Raw genomic sequence first — 21,999 nt, forward strand, 5'->3', positions numbered from 1 at the left:
CCATATGTTGGAAAATGTTGGTATTGGGCTATCAGCGTCAATCGAAATTGGTTGACTGGTCAAGATTATTTTTTCAGTCAAATATTACTATAAATCATCGAGGGGCAAAGTGAAAACGAAATGTTGGAATTGGAACATGTGATGTAAATAATAATAATAACAATTATAACTTGTCGACCATAAATTATATAGTTAATTTATGGCAATTTTTGGAAATAACTAAATGTGGTGCGACATGTATTATGTTATTACTATTAGTAGTTATTAGAATAAAAGAAAGAAAAATACCAAATTATAATAAACTTTTCAAAACACTTTGTTCAATACATTATTAATTAAAAAAATGCAGTGAATATCATAAATTGATTATCAATACATGTTAAACATTTAAATATGTAGTACAACTAAGTAAATTAACATCGTTGAAGCTCGAATGACATTGATGATGCAGTATATGACAGTCTATATTAAGTGGGGAAGACTAATTTAGTCTTAGTGCACCAACATAATAAGTGTGTTTGATGGAAACATCTTTCAACCCATGTATCAACACATTATGTTCCATGTTCCATATTTTATGATTAATTTTTTTTCCTTCTGAACACGAAAACATAGTCAATTACACGAGTTAGGAGAATGAAGTATTTTATGAGATATAGCAACGAAAGGATGCAAATATAATTAAGATACCATTTGATTTGATTACTAAATAGGGTGAAGCAATAAATCTCTTTATATAGTTATCTCTTTCATTGACTATAAAAGTAACACATACTCCCTCCGTCCCGTGCTACTCGCACGTTTACTTTTCGGCTCGTCACAAAGTCCTTACACTATTTATAATTTAAGTTAGAATTAATGCATTTAATTAATATGTTAGTTTAAGTTAAGAGCTCTTTTATTAAGTGATGTCTCATTACACCTAAAATTCTTTTTAATTACACAAAAAAATCAATCCCAAATTTACGGCCTAAAATGAAAAGTGCGAGTAGCATGGGACGGAGGGAGTACTATTTAAGAAAATGTTCCACAAACTCACTAATATACTCCCTCCGTCCCGGGCTACTCGCTCATTTCCTTTTCGGCTCGGAGATTAAGGAATGAGTGTATAGGAAAATAAAAAATGACGGCTGTAGGTGAAATTTTTTACTAAAAATGGAAAGAGTGCAAGTAACTTGGGACGCTCAAAAAGGAAATAAGTGTGAGTAGTGCGGGACGGAGGGAGTACTTATTTACCAATTTATTGGAATATTACTTTATCATTGGACATTGGTTATAGTCAGCTAGATTAGACGCGAGAAGGGTATGCGGGGACATTCATTGACTGACTTGTCTAGTTTCTACTATTGAGTATATTTATTTTGCATTTTTAATGAATACTACTCCATCCATGTGCCATTAGTAGTCCCATTTTTTGGCGACATGAGTTTTTAGAAAGGTTAAAAAAATGGATGGATAAAAGTTGATGGGATCTGTATCTCACTTATAGTATATACTCCCTCCGTCCCAAGGAAGATGACTCATTTTTTGGGCGGCACAAGAATTTATGCATCTTATTTTGTGTGTGAAGTGGAGAGAGTAAAATAAGAGAGAGAGAACGAAGTAGAGAAAAAAGTGTTTTCATTTTTAGTAATGAGTCATTTTGGTTAACCAAAAAGGAAAATGAGTCATCTTCAATGAGACGGAGGGAGTATTAATTTTAAATGAAATGTAAGTGGAATAAGTTAATGGTTGGTGGGACCCTATTACCATTTATGGTAAAAGTGAATTGGAACTCCTGACGGACTAAAATGGTAAAACAAGATTTCTATTTGCGGATAGATGGAGTATTTCTCATTACTAAACTTTAAATATTTGTCTGTATTTCTCATTACTAAACTTTAAATATTTGTCTATTTGCAATATTGCTTTTTTTCAGGATTGTTTAGTATAAGCGTGAGACACATGGAGAGTGAATTCATTGACAATACATTCTAAATTTAACAGAACAATCAAGTTTATTAGAAAATGAGTAGAAATTTCCCTTATTTATTCTGTGTTATACCACAAAATAGTCATTTTATGTTTTTTCATTTTTAAATGACAAAATGTTAGATAGATTCGCTGAGCATATTAAGATAAAAATAAGTTAAGAGTACTATTTTAATGAGAATGACAATAAACTTTATTCAAAATATAGAAATGAGTAAATTTATTTAATTGAAATAAATTAAAAATAAAATATGTATACATTCGGCTAATGCGAGTAGGGATGTCAATCGTGCAGGCCCGTCGGGTTTCGGGCCAACCCTAATCCTAAACTCCTAACTCCCAAAAGCTCGATTAGGTCAATGACCTCACTCAAAACCTCAACTCTCCCGAGTTCTATTGTATTAAGGTGTGAATTATTCTTCTTTCCGGATTAATTATTTCATCTCCCGATTAATCTAATTAATCCTACACAATCAAGTGGTGATCAAGCAATTGAAAAGAATAAACCCAAGAATAATCAAATAACTACAAGAGCAAGGCAAGAACAAAATCAATCGGATAAAAACTATGAAATCAGTGCATCATCACCAAGAATTCTACAAGAGATGTTTAGCTACTCATGTTTATAGAGAAAACCATGTTCAAAACAAATGAATTCAACAAATACATGAAGTAAAGATAGTAAGACTCCTGTGAGATCAATCGATGGATAGGTGACTTCAATCTCCCGATTGGAAGTTTTCAATCTTCAATTCTCTCTCTCAAAGGTGTGGTTGGGGTGGTGTGTGAGTGTAGGAGGCGTTAGGTGAGGTGTGGAATGAACCATAGGCTTCTTCTCCTCTTAATCCCCTTAAAAAATCGCGTTTTTGGCATAAAAATACGTCAAAACAACGTACCCGGCCGGGTGGAATTATAAAGGGTAAAATTCACCCGGCCGGGTGATGATTTTTGACCAGATTCTGCTCCATTTGAGACACCCGGCCGGGTGGATTTACAGGGTAATAATTCACCCGGCCGAGTGAGATTTTCTGGACAGCGCAGTGTTCGTAAAACGGTCATATCTCTCTCATCCGAACTCCGATTGGGGCGTGTGAGGTATCTACGCGAAGCTCATTCGAAGACGAAGAGAATGATGTGCATTGGGGGTTGATTGGACTTCAAAATCTCCAGTAAAATTGTCTCAAGCCAAGACTGCTGCACATCCACCTATTTTGCACATTTTCTACACATTCTTAACAAAATGGTCAATATACCAACATAATACAGAAGTAGATGTAAACACGCCTAATAATAGATGGAATATGATCAAATTCATACAAAACCACCATCTAAAACCATGTAAAATCGAAGTGTGTCAGCATATTAAGATAAAAATAAGTTAAGAGTACTATTTTAATGAGAATGACAATAAACTTTATTCAAAATATAGAAATGAGTAAATTTATTTAATTGAAATAAATTAAAAATAAAATGTGTATACATTCGGCTAATGCGAGTAGGGATGTCAATCGTGTCGGCCCGTCGGGTTTCGGGCCAACCCTATTCGGGTTTCGGGTCAATCGGGTGCGGGTTAATCGGGTTGTGATTTCTTTCGGGTTATAAAAGCTCAGCCCTAACCCTAAAAGCTCGGTTTCGGGCTAGCCCAGCGGGTTAATCGGGTTGCTACTGATAATATTAACATGCGATCAATCTAATAAATAATGATTAAAATTACTAATATTCATACAATGTAAAACATTTAATTATGATATATTTGAGATATATATGCTTAAACTCAATCATAAACATGATCAAATACTAATATTTGAGATATTTCGTAGAATTTTAATGCATGTTTTAAAAATTTAAATATTTTTTTGTGAATTTGAAGTTTTTAATTTATATATCAATTATTATATTAATAAAAATCTAATATGTAATTTGTATATTTAATATAAAATTGAAAGTTAATTTTTTATTTAAAATTAATCAATGAAATGTCGAGATAGGAGTAAAACAATAGAATAATAGGAATTTTAACCGGTTTTCGGGTCTGGCCCTAATGAGTTGCGGGTTAATCGGGTGCGGACTAATTGAGTTTTGATTTTATCGGGCTAAAAATTTCCAACACTAACCCTATAAATTCGGGCTACTCGGGCCAGCCCACAGGTTACGGGCTACATTGACATCCCTAAGGGCGAGCGGCGAGAGCCCTGGGCCCACAAGATGATGCCAACAGACATGGCATCCGAAGCATACGAATATTTGAGTTTAACGAGGAAACTACGCTGTCCATATCAATCCCGTAGTGGGTGGGCCCCTTTTTCTATTCAAATCGGCTACATAGTACCCCTAATTAAATTGGTAGTACTATTTGGCTTCCACATTAGTTTGATGTTCATAAACTTTATCTGCTTCCACATTAGCGAAGTTGTTTTATTTCTGCATATTCCCTAACAAACGATGCGAACGAGTTATAGTAAATCCAGAGGAAGTAATTCAAGTAAATTCTTAATTCACACTAACAAACATTTTGAGTTTACCAAAGTAAAATTGGGTTGTCCAAATATTAAGATTGGATTGAACTAGAAAAATAGAGGTTTGAAAACAAAATTCAAGTTGAAGAAATTCACCAGATACGTCCGATAGATTTATGTGATATTTTGGATATAATTAATTTAAATATATTAAAATCATTTATTATATTATAGAGATTATGTTTTCCGTCTAGATTAAAGGTCTTGAACTTGAAACTCTTGAATATAATTTAAATCTTATTTTTAAATTAAATATATACAACTATATTAAATAAGTAGAAATGGGTTCGACTAGCCTGATTCGTTTCGAGCTGGGTGAGTTTTTTTTTACCCAGCTCGAACGAACTATATTTAACCTCTAGCCCGGCGAGCTCGAGGCAAGCCAACCCCTTGCTTTATCTAGATGATTTACTTTAACGAAGAAAATGTAACTTAATAGTAGTATCATCAGTAATAATTAGCTAAATTTAAGAATTTGGAATTTGTGTCATGCCTTGTATCAAATGTGAATGCAACCAACAATCAACATCACACTAACAAAATATACTGCATTCCGGAGATTGTGCCGCGTGAATGAAGTTAAAAAGAATAGAACAGGATCAAACAGTTGGTGTCATATACTCATAGTTAGGGATGTCAATCAGGCCGGCCCGTCGGGTTTCGGGCCAACCCTACTCGGGTTGCGGGTCAATCGGGTGCGAGCTAATCGGGTTGTGATTTCTTTCGGGTTATAAAAGCTCGGGTTTCGGGCAAGCCCAGTGAGTTAATCGGGTTGCTACCGATAATATTAACATGCGATCAATCAATAAATAATTATTAAAATTACTAATATTCATACAATGTAAAACATTTAATTATGATATATTTGAGAATTATGCTTAAACTCAATCATAAACATGATCAAATACTAATATTTGAGATATTTCGTAGAATTTTAATGCATGTTTTAGAAATTTAATTTTTTTTGTGAATTTGAAGTTTTTAATTTATTTATCAATTATTATATTAATAAAAAATCAATATATAATTTGTATATTTATATAAAATTAAAGTTATTTTTTTGTTAAAATTAATCAATGAAATGTCGAATTAGGAGTAAAAAAAAATAGAATAATAGAAATTTTATCGGGTTTTCGGGTCTGGCCTTAATGGGTTGCGGGTTAATCGGGGTTTGATTTTATCGGGCTAGAAATTTCCAACACTGACCCTATAAATTTGGTTGGCTATTCGGGTCAGCCCACATGTTACGGGCTACATTGACATCCCTACTCATAGTAATGAATTTCATATTTTCATTTACAAATTTTAACTTAATACACATACACAATGAAAATATGTACTTACACCATATGAATGGATATGGATAGACTGGAATTGTGGGCGGAGTCGAGTGGTGCATACGTCATCGAAGAACATGCGGCCCATTTGCAGACGTCACACTAAACGGCCCAACTTGGCTGGGTTGATTTAATTGGACAATAAATCATATTCCATCAATTCCCGAAAAATAGTCCACTTATACTCCTCCGCCACATTTCTTTTCCACACTCATTTAAAAAAAATATATAATAAACATTTAAAGTAAAGAAAAAATAAAGTAACATAGATATTAATAAAGAGTCTTCACTACTATATTACTCTTTCTCTTACTTTACTCTCTCTCCTCTTTAACTATTTATTAGTATCATTTTTTCATAATGGATGCGAAAAATAAATGTGCCAACACTAATGAAACATGAGGAGTATCATTTTCATACATTTCTTAAAATTAGTCTATTTTTATTTTTAATAGTTTTTTACTTGTTATAAGATGTGAAACATTATTCACTAACAATAATTCAGTAACTTTTTCTTTATATATTTTCATATTTTACAAATAGCGTCACAATTCATATCATTTTCAAATTCTCTATTGTTGAAAAGTAAAATGCGGAAAATAAAATACTATTGCAGAAAGTAAAAAATTAGGAGAACTTTAAAGACTACATTGTGAATGACTTGAATTCTATTCTCTCCATGGTTACACAATTATATATAGACTCTAATTCTAGCTAAACATGTAAAATATATTCTAATTATACTAATATCCTTTTATTTGATTTTCCATAATCTTTAATTGATTTCCTTCAATATTCTTGCCATAATTTCATCAATGGCCTTCTTCTTCTCCAATCAATTCATTTCCTTATTCCATCACTCCCCCTCAAGTTCAGTATCGAGTTTTTCGGCCCTTAACTTGCACAATCTTTAGTTTGATAAATAGTTTATACTCGTATTTAAGAGTTCTTCAATTTCCATTGACAGTTTATGCTTGTATCATAGAGCTTCTTCAATTCATCATTGATAGTTTAGGCTCGTATCAAAGAGTTATTGAAAGTTTAGACTCGTTTCAAGGAGCTCTTCATTCATCATTGAAAGTTTAGACTCGTTTCAAGGAGTTCTTCAATTTTTTGTTGACGGTTTTAACTCGTGTCAAGGAGCCAATCTAGACAGTTTTAACTCGTGTCAAGGAGCAAATTTAGACCGTTTTAACTCGTGTCAAGGAGCAATCTAAACAGTTTTAACTCGTGTTCGGGAGCTTGTCTAAACAGTTTTTACTCATATTTAGGAGCTATCTTAGATAGTTTTAGCTCGTATCCCGGAGCCATCTTAGATAGTTTTAACTCATATCTAGGAGCCATTTTAGACAGTTTTGACTCTTGTCGATGAGCTAATTCTGACAGTTTTGACTCTTGTCGAGGAGCTAATCTGACAGTTTTGACTCTTGTCGAGGAGCTTATCTAGACAGTTTTTGCTCGTATCTAGGAGCCATCTCAGACCATTCTCGGTCCATTCCAAACTCAAACTATGAGTCCATTATTTTCATTTCTTTTCTTTCTTGAGCCTAATAACTACTAGGCCCAAATTTATTTCTCCTTTTTGAAGACCCTAACAATGATGACGTGAAACCATCAGCCTCCTTTATGTTTCTTCATGGGTCTTTTCTCGGTGACATTGTCACACCTCCACCCCTCTGACGTATACTCTTATAATAAATAAATCTTTTATCATAAAAACAATCAATACACGTGACTAATTCATAGAACACACATATTATATAAATTTCTAACCAACACTTATCCGATACATATTTCAAAATATCCTGTAAAGTAGTGGAACCCTCTCGCCACTTTATATACTATACAATTATCTACATGCAAAATGATGAGGAGGAGAAGGTTGCCAATATGCGTCAGCCGCCGAACCTGCTAACACGTGGAGTTCCTATGACCCACGTCAGTCAAAACTTTACTGCTATCTTATTCCTGAAAAATTTTAGTGGTTTATATGAGCCACAACTCAGTATATATAAATTCTACCTTTAATCTCACATGATACAAACATCAAGCATATTCTTTTATCAATACATATAATCAGAAACAATATATAACATAATTTAAAAACAAACCATTTCATATTCATATGCATATGTCACTCTATTCAGTTTATTATTCCGTAACAGTCAAGCCTGGTATCTGCCCGGGGTTTCCAATATGATTGACCCGTAGGTCCCATTATGATTTGACCCGGAGGTCCCAATATGTTGACCCGAAGGCCCCAATATATCCACTGTAATTTCAGATCCAGGGCAAAACCGTCACAGATCCTTTTTAATCCAATGATTCACATCATAGGTATCATAAACATATCATCTGCACTAATAACATATCCATACCATATTCCATCAAATTATCCAATAAATCTGAACAAACATGTCCAGATTCAACAATCAAATATTTATATCATATTCGCCCATCAAAATCAAATAATTCATAATCATATCAATTTCACACCATTTAATCACATAATTCACTCCAATTCAACATATAACAACCAACCACATAACACATGTAAAACTAAAAGTGTGATTTATACACACCTTATCACGATAGGTAATCTAGTCGGGAACTTGTTCCTGCTTCTCGCTCCACAACACGTGATGCTATATAATGAACACAAATTTAATTTATGATTAAGAGTCAAAATTAGCTATAAGCTAACTACTGTGTAATTAAATATATTCTCTACACATATGTATTCAATTATACCTCCATTTATATATATATATATATATATATATATATATATATATATATATATATATATATATATAAATAATACCTTTGATTAAAAACTAAAGTGTTTTATGTGAATTTGAGATAGAAAAAGTTCTCGCCTATTTACCGAAAGCTATCTTCCCCTTCTCGTTCTCTTTTTTTTTTTCCTCCCAAAAGTTCCTTTCGGTTTTATTCTGAATCCCCCTAGCTAAACTCATCTCCTCCCTATGATTATTATTTTTATTGTTTTATATCCTCCATAAACCGACTTTCTTTATATTAATAAAAAAGTGTACATCTTATATTCTTTCCACCACTTAACTCAATTCCATTTATAAATATATATATACACGTGTGGCTCTATAGTGAGTCCTTATTCTTAATAATGCATGCATATCAATATATAATATAACCTATTGTTACACTCTACACACTCCTACACGTACACGTATGCATTTATTACACTATTTTATATGTATATATATATATATATATTTAAGTACATATTTATATAGTAGTACTATATAATTCCATGCACACATTTACGTTAGTACACATGCATACACATTTATATTAATCATTTAATACAAATAAAATAATCCATACTCATTATATATTATATACACTTACATAAAAATTCTCGAAAAAGGAAACTATCTATTCGACTATACTGATTGATCCTAACACTAAATATATCTTCTATGGCACACACTTAATATACTATAGTAAAAATGATAATTTAATATGCAATGACAATATAATATGATAATATGCAAAATAATGCATATTTCGGGTCAGGGATGTCACAACTCTTCCCCTCTTTAAGAATTTTGTCCGCAAAATTCATTTCTTTCTAATTCGTTGTGCGTAATAAAATTGCTAACCCGTAAACAGATGTGGATAGTTCTTTCTCATCTTTTCCTCTGTTTCCCAAGTAGCCTCTTCGACCCCGTGATTCCGCCAACTAACTTTAACCATCGGGATTTCTTTTTTTCGCAATTGTTTAACCTGTCGGTCTACAATATTAACTGGTTCCTCTATGTAACTCAGATTCTCAGAAATCTGTATATCGGGATCTCTCAGAACATGTGACGGATCAGACCGATAACGTCGAAGCATGCTGACGTGAAAAACATTATGAATCTGCTCTAACTCTGGGGGTAATGCTAACCTGTACGCTAACGGTCCAACTCTTTCGACAATATCATATGGCCCAATATAACGAGGACTCAGCTTACCTTTATGTCCAAATCGCATTACTCCTTTCCAAGGTGAGACTCGCAAGAAAACTTTATCTCCAACCTCATATTCCATCTCTTTCCGATGCTGATCATAATAACTCTTCTGTCTGTCTTGTGTCGCCTTCAATCTGCTTTTAATGATATCAATCTTAGAAACAGTTTCCTGAATAATTTCTGGTCCTTCTAGAATCTCCAAGCCTTCTTTATCCCAATATACCGGACTTCTACATTTTCTGCCATACAATGCTTCATACGGTGCCATTCCAATACTGCTGTGATATTGGTTGTTGTAAGCAAACTCCATCAGCGGAATATACTTATCCCATGAACCCTGAAAATCAATAATACAAGCACGAAGCATTTCTTCTAATGTCTGAATAGTTCTTTCTGACTGACCATCTGTCTGGGGATGAAAGGCAGTACTAAAATGTAGTCGGGTTCCCATGGCTGTCTGAAAACTTTCCCAAAATCGGGATGTGAATCGCGGATCTCTGTCTGATACAATGGATATCGGAATACCATGCAAGCGTATTACTTCCTTCACGTATATTTCAGCCAACTGGTCTAACGAACAACCCCATCGTATAGGCAAGAAATGTGCTGATTTAGTTAATCTGTCTACAATAATCCAACTAGCATCATTCCCTTTCTGTGTCCTCGGTAAACCCGTTACAAAATCCATTGTGATACGCTCCCATTTCCAAACTGGAATAGATAAAGGTTTCAATAAACCGGCAGGTGCTTGATGTTCTGCTTTTACCTGTTGACACGTCAAACACTTTGAAACAAATTCTGCCACTTCTTTCTTCATCTTTGGCCACCAATAATGTTGCCTCATAGTATGATACATCTTTGTTGTTCCTGGGTGCATTGCATAAGGAGCATTATGTGCCTCATCTAGAATCTCTCTCCGAAGATTATTAACATCTGGTACACACAATCTCGTGCCAAACATCAATGTATCATCTTGTAGAATAAACGGTGTGTCTTTACTTTTTCGTACCTCGTTAATAAACTCTACAAACTTTTCATCTTTCATTTGAGCATCTTGAATTCGTTGTCTCAACAATGGTCGGATTTCAAGAGTCGCTATTAACCCTTCACTCGTATCTAGCTGAAATCTTACATTCAAACTTCGAAGAGCAATCAACTCTGATAATGGGGTCATCTGCATGTGTGCTACCATACTACTTGACTTCCGACTTAACGCGTCTGCAACGACGTTTGCCTTCCCCGGATGGTATTCAATGGTACAATCATAATCTTTAAGCAACTCCATCCACCGTCTTTGTCTCATGTTCAACTCTTTCTGACTCATTAAATATTTTAAACTCTTGTGATCGGTCAAGATTCGAAAAGTTTCTCCATATAAATGATGACGCCAAATCTTTAAAGCAAAAACAACAGCTGCCAATTCCAGATCATGAACATGATATGAAACTTCATGTACTCTTAACTGTCGTGACGCATAAGCAACAACCTTTCATTTTGCATCAAAACACAACCAAGTCCCTGCCGAGAAGCATCACTGTACACAACGAATCCTCCTATACCTGTCGGAATAGTCAATATGGGTGCTGTAGTCAATCGATGCTTCAACTCATCAAAACTCTTCTGACATTCTTCACTCCATATGAAAGGGACATTCTTCCGTAATAATTTTGTCATTGATCCCACAATAATTGAGAATCCTTCTACAAAACGTCTATAGTATCCAGCCATACCCAGGAAGCTTCGAACCTCTGTGATTGTAGTTGGCACTTTCCAGTTGACAATTGCTTCAATTTTCTGTGGATCCACTTCTATTCCTCGGCTTGACACCACGTGTCCCAAAAATACCACATGATCTAACCAAAACTCACATTTACTCAACTTTGCATAAAGCTGTTTATCTCGTAGAACTTGTAATACTAACTGCAAGTGATTAACATGATCCTCTGTACTTCGCGAGTAGACCAATATGTCGTCGATAAAAACAATCACAAACTGGTCCAGAAACGGTTGAAATACTTTATTCATCAGTGCCATAAAAGCTGCAGGTGCATTCGTCAGTCCGAAAGGCATAACCAAAAACTCATAATGGCCGTATCGAGTTCGAAAGGCTGTTTTCGGAATATCATCTTTAGCAATCTTCAACTGATGGTACCCTGATCGGAGATCTATTTTTGAAAACACTTGTGCACCCTGAAGTTGATCAAACAAATCTTCTATTCTCGGCAATGGATATTTATTCTTCACTGTCGCTTGATTCAGTTTCCGATAGTCTATACAAAGTCGCAATGTACCGTCTTTCTTTTTCACAAACAACACAGGCGCTCCCCAGGGTGAAACACTGGGCCGTATAAATCCCTTATCCAACAACTCTTGTAACTGTTTCTTCAACTCCTGTAACTCCATCGGCGATATTCGATAAGGAGGAATTGAAATAGGTGCAGTACCTGGTAACAACTCAATAGTGAACTCTGTTTCTCGATCAGGTGGCAATCCAGGTAAATCTTCAGGAAAGACGTCAGGAAATTCTTTAACAACGGAAATTTCCTTAACTTGATCATTAACCGTAGCACAATCTACAACATGGGCAAGAATTGCTTCACATCCACTTTGAATCAGTTGAAAAGCCGTTGTAGCGGATATTAGACAGGAGGGAACAATCTGTCGATTACCGTAGAATATCACTCGATCTCGTCCTGGTGACTCTATTACCACTTCTTTAGCATAACAGTCTATCTTAGCCCGGTGACGTGACAACCAATCCATACCCAAGATAACATCAAACTCATGTATGAACAAGGGAATCAAATCTGCCAATAGTTCTACTGAATTGATTCTCACCGCACAATCTCGATATACCGTATATACTGAAATAACTTCACCCAAGGGTGTGTGTACACCTAGTCTGTGATCTAGAGGTTCAGGTTCTTTATGCATATGTGATGTGATGACAGGTGATATAAATGAATGAGTAGATCCTGGATCTATCAATGTATATATCATAGCATCAACTAAATAAAGTGTACCAGTAATGACCTCTGGTGCTCTAGATGCCTCCTCCTGTGTCATAGCAAACACACGAGCATGTCCCAGAGGTGTAGATCCACGTGCCTCTAACTGGCCTCGCCCTCGACCCATAGGTGCGCTCATAGTCTGTCCTCTTCCACGACCTCGATTAATACTTGCACTCGATGCTGCGGGTCGCACATTCTGTACTGTTGGTTCCGTTGCTGCTCTTCCACTTGATATCATGTTAGACCGAAGTGGGCATTCCCTATAATAGTGTCCTTGTTGTCCGCAGTGAAAACAACCTCCTGTAATTATTCGACATTCCCCTGTATGTGGTCGTCCACAGTGCACGCATAAAGGTCGTGCACGTGCTGTCATACCAGATCCTCGTCCCCACTCATAACTGAAAGGTGGTGCACGCCCGCCTCGTTGACCCAATGGACCTCCTCTACTGAAACTCGATGCTGAAGAAAAAGAACTAGGTTTTTTTGAAATGCTCGAGCTTGATTCACCCCTATACTCTGGTGGTCCCCTCTTTTGTTTTTGAATATACACATGTCTTTCTTTCACTAATCTCTCTGCTCGTATAGCTGCTGCACGTAGATCATTATAAGCACGAAGATCTGAAGGTGTGATTTTGCTTCTTATCTCATATATCAATCCTTCTTCAAAACGTCTGCACTTATCTTGTTCTGTAGGTAGCAATGCCGATGCATAACGAGAAAGCTGAGTAAACTTCACTTCATAATCTGCAACTGACATAGATCCTTGTTTAAGGAACAAAAACTCTCTTTGCTTCTCATCACGATACACTGGTGGCATATACTTATCACTGAACTCTCTCAAGAAGTCATCCCAACTGAGTACTGGAGGATGTATCATAGCTCGTGGGACAGTCTCCCACCAATAGTAAGCATCGCCCTGAAGAAGAGACACTGCATAATCAAAACGTTCTTCTGTAATACAACCCATCTGATTAAACACACGCTCTGTCCTCTTCAACCATATCTCAGCCTCGGCAGGATCAGTAGTCCCAACAAAGTCAACGGCTCCCATCTTTCGTAGTTCTTTAAAATTTTTACCCATTGGTCTCATTTCTAGCCCCTGTACTTCTTGTTCAACCCTCCTATGTATTGGCTGGCTACCCTCAGATGATGCAACAGGTGTATGAGATGCTTCTGCAGTTAATGGATTATGCGGGGCGGCTGACCCTTCTCTCCTCGATGACATATGTTCAGGAATATCCATGTTCCTGATAATTCAAATGCAAATGCAACTTATAACCAATACGTATCATACGCAATGCATGGATGCAATATCCCAGCGGGATCTTTATCCCTGCTTTGATACCACCTAAACTGTCACACCTCCACCCCTCTGACGTATACTCTTATAATAAATAAATCTTTTATCATAAAAACAATCAATACACGTGACTAATTCATAGAACACACATATTATATAAATTTCTAACCAACACTTATCCGATACATATTTCAAAATATCCTGTAAAGTAGTAGAACCCTCTCGCCACTTTATATACTATACAATTATCTACATGCAAAATGATGAGGAGGAGAAGGTTGCCAATATGCGTCAGCCGCCGAACCTGCTAACACGTGGAGTTCCTATGACCCACGTCAGTCAAAACTTTACTGCTATCTTATTCCTGAAAAATTTTAGTGGTTTATATGAGCCACAACTCAGTATATATAAATTCTACCTTTAATCTCACATGATACAAACATCAAGCATATTCTTTTATCAATACATATAATCAGAAACAATATATAACATAATTTAAAAACAAACCATTTCATATTCATGTGCATATGTCACTCTATTCAGTTTATTATTCCGTAACAGTCAAGCCTGGTATCTGCCCGGGGTTTCCAATATGATTGACCCGTAGGTCCCATTATGATTTGACCCGAAGGTCCCAATATGTTGACCCGAAGGTCCCAATATGTTGACCCGAGGGTCCCAATATATCCACTGTAATTTCAGATCCAGGGCAAAACCGTCACAGATCCTTTTTAATCCAATGATTCACATCATAGGTATCATAAACATATCATCTGCACTAATAACATATCCATACCATATTCCATCAAATTATCCAATAAATCTGAACAAACATGTCCAGATTCAACAATCAAATATTTATATCATATTCGCCCATCAAAATCAAATAATTCATAATCATATCAATTTCACACCATTTAATCACATAATTCACTCCAATTCAACATATAACAACCAACCACATAACACATGTAAAACTAAAAGTGTGATTTATACACACCTTATCACGATAGGTAATCTAGTCGGGAACTTGTTCCTGCTTCTCGCTCCACAACACGTGATGCTATATAATGAACACAAATTTAATTTATGATTAAGAGTCAAAATTAGCTATAAGCTAACTACTGTGTAATTAAATATATTCTCTACACATATGTATTCAATTATACCTCCCATTTATATATATATATATATATATATATATATATATATATATATATATAATAAATAAATAATACCTTTGATTAAAAACTAAAGTGTTTTATGTGAATTTGAGATAGAAAAAGTTCTCGCCTATTTACCGAAAGCTATCTTCCCTTCTCGTTCTCTTTTTTTTTTCCTCCCAAAAGTTCCTTTCGGTTTTATTCTGAATCCCCCTAGCTAAACTCATCTCCTCCCTATGATTATTATTTTTATTGTTTTATATCCTCCATAAACCGACTTTCTTTATATTAATAAAAAAGTGTACATCTTATATTCTTTCCACCACTTAACTCAATTCCATTTATAAATATATATATACACGTGTGGCTCTATAGTGAGTCCTTATTCTTAATAATGCATGCATATCAATATAATAATATAACCTATTGTTACACTCTACACACTCCTACACGTACACGTATGCGTTTATTACACTATTTTATATGTATATATATATATATATTTAAGTACATATTTATATAGTAGTACTATATAATTCCATGCACACATTTACGTTAGTACACATGCATACACATTTATATTAATCATTTAATACAAATAAAATAATCCATACTCATTATATATTATATACACTTACATAAAAATTCTCGAAAAAGGAAACTATCTATTCGACTATACTGATTGATCCTAACACTAAATATATCTTCTATGGCACACACTTAATATACTATAGTAAAAATGATAATTTAATATGCAATGACAATATAATATGATAATATGCAAAATAATGCATATTTCGGGTCAGGGATGTCACAGACATACTCTCAATCCATGCCACCTTCGGCGAGTAATCGCCAAACTCTGTAGAGCCTCTGCTCCGTATGTCATTATTCTCTGACAATACTTTTGGTCGTCCATCCGAAGTCTGCTCATTTCTCGACGGTGAGAATTCTCCCGTCACTCCTTCAATCCAGTTTCTATTTCTTCAACAGCCGACGTTTCGCGGCCATTGTGCGTTCCCCATCTCTGTGTGGTGACACTATCTTCTCCCATTTAGTTTAAGAATGCCTCATATTCTCTTATTGGCTTTGGCTTTTTCCGCGGTTGTTTCTTTAACATCATCTTATGGCAATGGGTTCTCAACGTCTTCTCGACGACATCACATTCCCACCAACTCTTCACAACGGCTGTGTGGCGACACTATCTCTCTCCCCCTCGCCACCCAGATGTTGGCTGCTCTGCCTTCGCCCTCGGAAATTCTCTCCTTAATTCGGAGATTGAATCGTTTGGCAAGAGGTTGATATCTCCGCTCTGCCAAACACTTCATTATAACGTGAGTTCACAGCCTCTCACGGCTGCCACCTCTTCGGCAGTAGATTCTCCTTTCTCGGTTGCTTCTTCTTCTCCGGACCATTTTTGCCTGAAGCTATCTTCTCTTCTCTGGCATAGGCGCTGCTCCAATCATCTCGAATAATTATCCGGTTGGGGCTAACCTCTCCCCCTCGACCGGATAATTCTTCGGCTGCTTTGTCTTCTTACGCTCCACTGTGGGGAATTCAAAGCCAACATCTTTTCCAGAAAGCTTCCTGTACACCCCAGCAAAAGTTTCCAGCTTATTTTCAGTATCATTCCTCGACTTAGGATCCAAGAACACCTTCATGATCTTTGATCCATCAAGTCTGTATCTGATACGTTTTCTAACAATCTCAGCAGGGTACACACCATCTTCAAGCACGGCTTCGTGGACTGTTTGCGGGATCGAGGCCTTTAGACAGCAGAGCCCTCTTGGTAGCAACAAAAATGACATCCTTTCCACTGAATTTATTCTCAAGCTCTCTAACAAGCTTTGGGTGCACCTTGCGGAAAGCTTTCCTCAGTCTGTAGGGAGCATGGATTACAACAACAACATCAATTTGCACTACAGAGTTGATATAAAGGTCTTTCAATTCACTCTTAATGTCTTGGTTGGTGTTTTCCAAATCAAACAAAGCATGTGCAACAGACTCCTCAAATTCAGTGGAATCAGCATCCATGTCTTTGTGAATTTTTTGCAATGCGGTAAACATATTGACTTATTGGCGGAGGAAAATCCAAACTTCGGCGCCGCCGGGGGCTGTTCGAAATTCAACCGCGGAGAAATCAACATCGTTGTCTCCGTCCAGCCAAGCGCTACCATCGTTTACAGCGCCGCCGCCAGCCATAGAGGCGGTCTCTGCCGCTGCTTGTGACGCCGTTTCCGTCGGGTCTTGCTGTGCCGTCACTTTGTTGGTGAAGAACTTCCTGTTGCTAATCGCCGAAGCCTCCACCTCCTTTGATGTTTTTCTGATAGGGTTTTGGTTTTTTTTTTTGGGGGGGGGTTTTTTTTAGAGACAGTGATCGATCCATGTGATCGAACCTGCTCTGATACCATGTTGAAAAGTAAAATGCGGAAAATAAAATACTATTGCAGAAAGTAAAAATGAGGAGAACTTTAAAGACTACATTGTGAATGACTTGAATTCTATTCTCTCCATGGTTACACAACTATATATAGACTCTAATTCTAGCTAAACATGGAAAATATATTCTAATTATACTAATATCCTTTTATTTGATTTTCCATAATCTTTAATTGATTTCCTTCAATATTCTTGCCATAATTTCATCAATTGCCTTCTTGTTCTCCAATCAATTCATTTCCTTATTCCAACATCTATTTTAAAGAACAGCGAGTAACAAGTTATATTTTAAAAAGGCCGAAAGAAATGCATGCTTGGGGCGTAATTTGATGTGTGAATTCGCACCACATACTGTGAAAATCCTGTTTAAATATGCATAAAATTGGTCGGATAAATATATAAACTCAAAATTTGAAATTTGGTTATCTACGGAATTCAAATCCATGATCATGAATTTATGCAACAACATGATGAATCCATACTGTAAATCTTCATAATTTAAAGGGTGATTCTTAGTTTTACAACATAAAAACTAAGTGTTGCATAACACTGGCATCCATTCCCAGCACAGCTTTCATCACTTACCCATAAGGCTCCGCACAAGATCAAGGATTTCACGTCGCATGTTAGACACAAGCAACGGAGTCACTTGCTCTTTGATTGTCGAAAACCACAAGTCCTGCATATCCTTTGGTGCCTCGCTGACGTACCAGGCACAGATTGATCTTGAAATGGCTGTGACATACAGGCCACAATCATATCCGTTCACTTGCTTTGGGGAACTCGGGCAGTCCACATAAGTGGCTCCAGATGCTGTATACGAAACTACAGCTTTGTACACCCTCTTAGCATCTGCATTATTGAAGCCTGCTTGGCCGCTGTCATGATGCACAAAGGCATTGGTTTGTCTCTCAAATGCGAGTAAGCTCCAATGACTCCCACCTTCTGCCCTAGTCACATCTTCGTTGTCGTTGATTGGGAATATTATCAACTTTCTTGTAGACAGATGAAGGGGCTCTACGAAATCTTTGAGGCTTGCACTGTCCGGGCACTCTTTTATCCAGAAAGCAATTGAAGGTGGCACCATGAGGATGTCCTCGGACGTATAGCAGGATGTGAGGTAGCTAAAGTAGAATTCGATTATGCGATCATTGAGAAAATAGGGGCCACTTAGAATATCAAGATCTGACCGCCTCAGAACAACGTCATTGTAGCTGAGTATTTTGTCGTTGGCCTTTCCTTGCTCCATGTTCAGGAGATTGTTTAACACCTGAAAGTAAAATTGTAAGTCTTACATACAAGAATAACAACACCTGAAAAGAATTTTGCAAAGACAAAAGAGAACATTTACTGTTCTTGCATTACAGAAATTGGGCAGATCATCAAATATAGCAATTTTGACTTTTATACAAGTTGCCAATTTGCATTTTGTTTCAATTTATGGACATGAATGAGTACTTCAACTACAAGGTGCTTATACAAATGCAGCAGACATTAGTATCATTTCAATTAAATTTCATAATCTCCTCATGAACCACAAGCTATCCCTTTACTGGAGAATATCTATGTTCTGACAAGCAAGAAAATAGACTCAACACCTGACCATGTTAATTCTCTTAGAGCAACAGATACATACATCATTCTACAGGGAAATATTGGAATCATATACACCAGTAATGTTGCATATATTCCAAGGAGAGAATGTCGTTCTAATGTTAATTCTGACTGTCAGGTTTATTCCACCTGATTACTAATGGACTACAGCATAGCATGCATTAACATAAAGACAACTATAAAGTTATTACTTTATGATACCACTGAAACCCACACGATCACCACAGTCAACTAGGCAAAATACAACTAAGGGTGGATTCTCTTTGGTTTGGTTGTAAATTTATCACGGTTAAGGAAGGAAAAGAAGATTCACACCCTTTAGTTCCTCCTTTCTTTTCCCCCCTTATCAATAAACAAAATCCACCCTTTCTTGTTCTCTTTTTTAGTTTTTTTCATTCCAATGAGGGAGTATTATCACATCGATAACTTCTGCATTTCTTTTATCATTATTGAAATGAAAAGCATGAACAAGAAAGGTAAACTTTTCTATATAGATAAGGAGGGAAAATAGATGAGGAATTTTACAGTGTGGGGATTTTCTTTTCCCTCCTTTTCCCATGATAAATTTACAACCAGAGAAAATTTAACATAAAAAAGTTTTTATAACATTAAACATGAAAAAATATGTTTTAAAAAGACCTGGAAAGATCAAGGGAATAACTGTGTAGCTTTGCTCAGGTTTGTGTCAACTCTGATACCCAGCCCCACGAATTCTTATTACTATAATTTAGAATGTGTATGCCCATGTAAGTATTAGAGTATATTACTACGAAAGTACCGCTCATATTATGATCCTAGATGATTTTTCTAGCATTTATTTGATCAAAATACTGCTACTGCCAGACTAAAGCTAAAGTTGACTCCAATATTAATAATATCGTAGTTAAGCTGCAGGATAATATCCATAGTCAACTAGTCAACTGCAATTGCTCTCATCAACAGGCTTAAATTGGTTTAAAACACCCAGTGAAATGAACACTAACAAACCATCCATTAATACAGAATAAGTCAATAGCAAACAAATGCGTGAGCACAACTGTGAACTGTATAAGCAAGTACTCCATAAGATACTTATGATGCTTAGTATAGTTCACCAGATTCATGGAATTCTTCAAATCAGTTTATCAAATGAGTGAATGATTACTGTAATGTAAATTCCACTAAATACAACATTAGTTTCACATTCCAGTTCATGATAGTCAATATCATACTAGCAATTGTAATTAACAGACCACACACAGACACAGTAGTTGAGACACATAAATATTACTACTCCATAACCAACAACAGATCTCACCTCAGCAAATTATCTAGGGTAAAGATCACTGGACAGGTATGTTAAGGAAGAACTTCCTCAACTATAGATTCCGCGTCGAACGTCGTGGGAGCTTTTGCCCGTCGATCAATCTGGCGTCGAAAATTAAGGTTTGTGCGTTGTGCACGCTGAAAAGAGAAAGAGTGTGATAATAAAAATAGAAGAATAATTGATATTTATTGAAATAAATAACAATGTCTACTATTTATAATAGTGGATATTAAAAGACAAAAGATATGAAAAAGATATACACTCTCTAAATATCTAACTAAATAATGCAACTAAATAATAATGGAAGATATGAAATATATACGAAATAATAAGCGTATCAAGGTACAACTGTTAGGCTGCCGTTTGAGCTAGGAGAAGAGAGGAGACATTAATGACTAGCTTTTGATTGCTTAAAAAAACGTTGACACGCTTTTCATACATTTTCAGCTCCCTTCTTTACACGTCTTTATGTTACTCGAGCTTCCAACCATTCCAGCTGCTCTCTCTCCGTTCAGCCTCTTGCTCCACGAACCAGACTATCACCTGCTTCCAAGCTTGATAATAAATTGGTTAAATGAGCAGAAGAAAGGAAACGGTGAGAGAAAGAGGTATGTATGTATCTCCTCCCGTCTTCACCGACGGCAATTTTTTTATTCTTGTATTTGCACTTTGACTTTTCGTTTTTTAGTACAATTTTTATCGGAGTTTTTGTTTTGATGCTGTTTATTTATATTTTTTACGATTTCTTTTTGCAATTATTAAAATTTTATTATTAATAATATCAAATAGAAATCCTTATAATATTTTTTGCAATCATGTTTATATAGTGTAGAGAAACTGCAAAATAAATAGTTTGCATATATGCGTTTATCTTATGAAATAAATATCACTCAAGTGTTTTACACAAACATTTTATTTCATTTGAGTATTTTTTTCACTTGACTAGCTTTTCACCATTTTGCAGTATTTTGACATTAGTATTATTATGCTATTAATTAATACTCCGTACTTACTAATTTATTGAGATAATTTAAAATAATAAATATTAATCATAAAGCATAAATATAAAAATAAAAATGTTTATTACTAGTATTATTTTATAAATTTATGATCAACTAAGAAATTTTGATATAATTTATGCATATAGTTAAATATAATAGTAATAAATTACTATAATCGTGATCGTATTTATTATTGCTAATTAGTATGTTATCGATTATTACTAGTTTTAATAAAAAAATTGTAATACAATTACTGAAATTAAGAATTACGCCAAAATAATACAAATAGTAACAATGCTTTTATCACTGTTCATGAAGTACTTAATTAGCGCAGCAATTATTTTAA

General features: G+C 35.4%; 1 protein-coding gene and 1 pseudogene across 6 annotated transcripts; both read right to left on the minus strand.

The window, feature by feature from the left end:
* Positions 1 to 16,768: 16,768 nt before the first annotated feature.
* On the minus strand, positions 16,769 to 17,360 carry LOC121790956 (annotated as a pseudogene).
* An 861-nt stretch (positions 17,361 to 18,221) lies between these two features.
* On the minus strand, positions 18,222 to 21,162 carry LOC121790957 (NEDD8-specific protease 1-like). Of its 6 annotated transcripts, XM_042189043.1 has the most exons (3): positions 21,092 to 21,162; positions 20,644 to 20,789; positions 18,222 to 19,002 (listed from the first exon to the last, which is right to left on the minus strand). In XM_042189043.1, the coding sequence occupies exon 3, from the start codon at positions 18,979 to 18,981 to the stop codon at positions 18,310 to 18,312; it is 672 nt and encodes a 223-aa protein (XP_042044977.1). In that variant the 5' UTR covers positions 18,982 to 19,002; positions 20,644 to 20,789; positions 21,092 to 21,162; the 3' UTR covers positions 18,222 to 18,309. The 6 variants fall into 6 exon arrangements, with proteins under 6 accessions (XP_042044977.1, XP_042044979.1, XP_042044975.1 ...); XM_042189045.1 differs by lacking the exons at positions 20,644 to 20,789; positions 21,092 to 21,162 and adding an exon at positions 19,369 to 19,439; XM_042189041.1 differs by lacking the exons at positions 20,644 to 20,789; positions 21,092 to 21,162 and adding an exon at positions 19,336 to 19,368.
* Positions 21,163 to 21,999: the final 837 nt, after the last annotated feature.

The sequence above is a fragment of the Salvia splendens genome, unplaced genomic scaffold (genome assembly GCF_004379255.2).
Source record: "Salvia splendens isolate huo1 unplaced genomic scaffold, SspV2 ctg683, whole genome shotgun sequence".
In the NCBI taxonomy this organism is placed as follows: domain Eukaryota; kingdom Viridiplantae; phylum Streptophyta; class Magnoliopsida; order Lamiales; family Lamiaceae; genus Salvia; species Salvia splendens.